The 4,569-nt window shown below is 47.5% G+C and overlaps 1 protein-coding gene across 8 annotated transcripts in view; it reads left to right on the top strand.

Moving 5' to 3' along the window:
• CUNH10orf90 (chromosome unknown C10orf90 homolog) overlaps window positions 1–4,168 on the top strand; it is a 278,495-nt gene extending 274,327 nt beyond the window's left edge. For 5 of the 8 annotated variants that reach the window (XM_048791379.1, XM_048791378.1, XM_048791376.1 and 2 more), the window contains 2 exons: window positions 3,120–3,219; window positions 3,305–4,168. In XM_048791379.1, coding sequence (XP_048647336.1) covers window positions 3,120–3,219; window positions 3,305–3,518 — 314 coding nt within the window. In that variant the 3' untranslated portion in view covers window positions 3,519–4,168. Of the gene's footprint in view, window positions 1–29; window positions 94–3,119; window positions 3,220–3,304 lie in introns of all 8 variants that reach the window. The other 3 variants (XM_048791382.1, XM_048791377.1, XM_048791381.1) reach the window with 1 other exon arrangement.
• Window positions 4,169–4,569: the final 401 nt, after the last annotated feature.

Here is a 4,569-nt window from a genome sequence, read left to right as displayed (position 1 = left end):
TCCCCCCCCCCCCCGCCTTTTTTTTCCAGATAACTTGTTCAAACCCAAAGAAAGGTGCATTTCAGAGAAGGAGATGCATATGAGATCTAAAAGGTACCTGGTTATTATGTGACATGGGAGGAAGTTGGGGAGGGAGTTGGGGTGACTTGACAGCGCTGACCAGTAAGGCCACTTTCTAGGTCCATGTTTAAGGTCTGATGTCCTCTTGGCTGCAAATCTGAAAACACTGGTTTAACTGAGCACAGCGGCAGGAGTGTGCCTCTGAATGCTCATCTGCTCTTGGAGAAACATAGAAAGGGGTGGGTCTTTGATTCTGGACCAATCCAGTACTGGTCTCTGAGAGACCTCCTGGCTCCCAGCTGGAACTGCCAGGCATCATCGCTGTGGGCTGGAGCCGTGTTGCTGCACCTCTGAAGGTTTCTCCCGGGGCCTGACAGCAGCAGAGCCTGAAAGACAGGATCCAAGCTGGAAGCCGCTGGAGCCTGGGAGCTAGTGGGGCCTTGGAGGGGCCACCAGCTGGCTTTCCTGGTGCTATGACTCTGGCAGGCTTGGTGGCCCCCGGTCAGCGAATTCTCCCTGTTCTGCTCGGCTGGTTGTTTGCCAAGACTCCCACTAATTCTCACCAACCTGGTGCACACAAAAGCTGCCATTCTTCTAGAGACCTGGCTGCTTAACCAAAATGCTAAAGCTCAGCAGTGTTGGCCACGTTCATGCAAGTACAGTCGTCAGGGCTCAATAAAGCATATGGCACGAGGAGGGATTATAATAATTAAATCAAACTGATAGTGCACTTAGAGACACCACTGAGATAGAAAGAATAACCCCACATACACTCCAGCCCCAAATCTCTGCTTTTACTGTGATTTTGTTGTTTCCCATGATAATTAGACCACTTTGATTGTCCCCAGGGAACACCTTTGTCAATAAGGAAATGAAAGCGACAAGAAGGTGGACCTTTCTATCAGAGGCCTGATTCACAGCATTCTATCCAGGGTTTATAAAAGGCTGCTGGGTTTGAAGTCTTGCTGTTTCAGAAGTACAAAGTTGTGTGTTTCTTCTGCCAAAAGCATCTAGTTTTCAATTTAGCAGGGAAAAGTATAGCCAGATTCCTCCCTGTGCGCGCGCACACACACACACGCGCACGCGCGCACACACAGTCCTCAACCCCAGACCCACTACTATGGAGCTTTACAAATCAAGCAACTAAAATAATAGATCTTAAAGCAGCGTCAGTAGCAGAGTCTTGCTCCATCCTTTCATTAGGAGGAAACTGAGGCTCAAAGCAGACAGGAGAGCTGGTGACACTGCACCCGGGTCGCTGCTCTCCCAGCTGGTCTCTGAAGGATTCAGCAATCTTGTTTCTCTCTGCTCTGTGAGACGTGCCCTGGCTGGGTGCTGGCCCTGGCTCACCTGGAGCTTTCCTTGTTTTTGCATTCTCTGTTATTAATTTTACTGTTAAATTATATTTTCAGTTGGAAAAAAGTGAGACAATGGAGATAAAGCTCGAGTCCCCTCATAACTCCTGCTCCCCTTGCAGCCTCCTCCCCAGCCCCAGCCCATCTGCTGCAAAGACCTCAGTTGTGTCTCCCTTTTCTCTACCTTGAAGTAGACTTCTGTTTGTTCATGAAGTGTTACGTGGTGTTTGACCACAATGGTGTCATACCATGTTGTCTCCACAGCTTGCTTTTCTCACAGTGTAATATGTCAGAAGACTCAGATTGTCTTCCTTGCGGCTTTGACTCTAGGCAGAGTATGGCCCATGGGATGGGTAAGACCATGATGTATTTGGGGATCTCTTCTAAGAAACTACTAAATCAGAAACAACCAAGGTGGGGTCTGTGAGTTTTACTTTAAACTCCTCAGTTGATTTGGATGGCCAGAGTCAGGAAGCGATATCCATGGATCTGAAGGACTTTCCACTGGGGAGATTGGGGACATGATAGCTCTTCCTTCTGATCCCCGATGGGCTCCTTTCTGGAATCATGTTTGGAGTATTCAGGAATACATGAAGGATGTGTGTTCCCAACGTTTCCCCACCCACCAGCAGCTTCATTCTGTCTAGTTGGGTGAGCGCTGTGTAGAGGGTACGGATCAGAGACTGAGGTCTGAGTGCCAGCTCCCTGTGAGCCCACAGCATATGGCTTCACCAAATCTCCTGGTAAATGAGGGCCTGGGTTCCTCATTTTTCTAACAATGGGACACCACCTGCCTCCTCCAGTGGTCGTGTGGGTTGAGTTTATTCATGTCAAGGGGTCTGCCTGGTGCCCGGTAACTAAGATGTCACCTGCTGACACTGTTATCATCATTATCTTTGTACTTTGTTTTATAGTTTTGATAATGGAGCAGATTGCATTGGGCTTTCAAACATGAGAGAAAAAAGAGATCTTTTAGCTGAGTGCCATGTGTATGGCAACCATCAGCTCAGGCTGCAGTGGCCCTGTTAGTCGGTGGGTTCTAGAAGCAATACTGGTTGACATGGGCATGTAAAGAGTTTCTGTTAGGAAAGAAGAAGAGTCCCGCGGGCCCTGCATGTAACTTGGGAACTCCCACTTTAACATAAGAGAAGGGCATAATAACTGTGCCCAGGATGTATTTGGAAACAGCTTAATTAGACGTGCAGACTTGTAAGAGGAGGCACACACACCTTCTGGCATGTTTGTTCCAGCATTGTGATTCCTGCCACTTCTATCTGTTCCGCCTTCCAAGTCTCTAGAAGGTAATCATTGGGTGGCAAAAAAATTTAAAAAAAAAAAAAGGTTTGGGGGGCAAGTTTGAATAACACTCAGAATCCAAAGCAGAAGGTTTAGAATCCCCCGATTTACAGGTTACTTAATTATCCCTGAGGGTGGAAGGACAAGGGAAGTGACTTCCAAGGAAATACCTGGCCCCTCCAGCTTGGCTGTTACACTGGCCCTACAAGTACAGAGACGAGGTGCTGTCCCCAGTGTGGAGCTGTTCTGGGGACAGTGGGGAAGCCTTCATGTTGGCATCTCCCCACGTGAAGGAAGCCCATGTGCCTAGTCTTTCTTTGAAGTGTCAGAGGCTCTGACAAGGCAAGATGCTCTGTGCCCAGACACAAGCTCTGCTACCATCCAGAATGTTCTCTGTGTCTGTTTCAGAATCTATAATAACTTGCCAGAAGTTAAAAAGAAGAAAGAAGAGCAAAAGAAAAGGGTTATCTTACAGAGCAACAGACTCCGAGCTGAAGTCTTCAAAAAGGTAACGGCTTGTGCCAGCAGGTATGAGGCGTGTGGCCCAGAGCCGTGAACATGCACTTGACATCTCTGTTTCCCCATCTCTCCAGCAATTACTGGACCAGCTCCTTCAAAGGAACGCAGTCTGACCTGGGCTGCCCTGCTGACCACAACCTGGACCTGGGAAGACTTCAAACACTGGATAAGCCATTAAACTTAGCATTACCTTCACAACATGAAAACACGTATTTTACTTTTGATTTTTTTTTTTTCCATAAAGGAAAGAATCACTTCCTGAATGACCCAAACAAACAGCACGCCTGAGGAACTAGGTCAGCAGTCTTGCAGGGACATTGACTCCATGGAACCCGCTAGTCTTTGTCCCTTTCTTTTTTCTTTTTTTAACTTCCCAATTTTACCTTTGTGTCTAGGGCTTCTCCCGGCCATTTCCACCAAGCAGATGGGCCTTGTATACTCAAGTGTGTTTTGGTCTCTGGGGGATGTTTTTTTTTTTTTTTAAATAAGATTTCTGGGACCAAAATCCATCACTTTTTATATACAAATCCCAACATCTGCCAATTCTTGCAAAATCCAAAATGGGGGTCCTCACAGCATGTTTTAAAAGTGCACCCCTAATGCCAGAGACTGCAGAGAGAGAGCAAACTGCCTCCCTCAGCTGCCCTCTCTCCCCAGCCCCCCACAGCGCCTGACCTGGCTTAGCTAGAGTCTGTTTCACCGGAAGCTGAGGGCAGAATCAGCTGATAACTCTGTAGGAACATCAGTGCTTTCTGCACACGCACCCCTTCCTCAAAAGCTGTTTTGTTAAAGTGGCCTAAGAGCTCCAACTTTGCTATTTGTTTTTCCAAACACTTACAATGTCCAGTATTTATAAATGTATTCAGGAAGTTAAGAAAAGCTAGTTTTTACAGCAAAAAGGAAATAAATGCAATTATTCAAAAATTCAAGTGTTTCTCTCTTACGTATGCTGATCTGGATTGAACAGTGGCGACAGGTTAACAATGGTGTGAAATGTCTTTATGGGAACCCCAGGGTGACACTCTCCTCCTCTGTCCCCTCTGGCTACCATGGATTCCAGATGCCCCATGGGAGAACATTGCCTCCCAGAGACCTCGTATAAGAGAAAAGAGAAAACTGTTGGGAGCAAGATTTAGGATCCTGAAGGCCCCCCAGACTCACCAGGAGTACCCCCAGGAATGAGAGAAGTTTTGAGGATGTAGCAGGACCCCTCTGTCCCTTTCCCATGGTGTCAGCCTCCCTGTCCGACCCTCTATAGCACATAGAATGCCTGTCCATTCCCTGTCCGCTAGCCAATGCCTTCGGAACTGTACCGCAGGGTTCTCCCCGACACCCTCCT

Source organism: Marmota marmota, unplaced genomic scaffold (genome assembly GCF_001458135.2).
Source record: "Marmota marmota marmota unplaced genomic scaffold, marMar, whole genome shotgun sequence".
Taxonomy (NCBI): domain Eukaryota; kingdom Metazoa; phylum Chordata; class Mammalia; order Rodentia; family Sciuridae; genus Marmota; species Marmota marmota.
The sequence above is the reverse complement of the archived record's forward strand: the minus strand, read 5'-3'. Positions and strand labels throughout refer to the sequence as shown.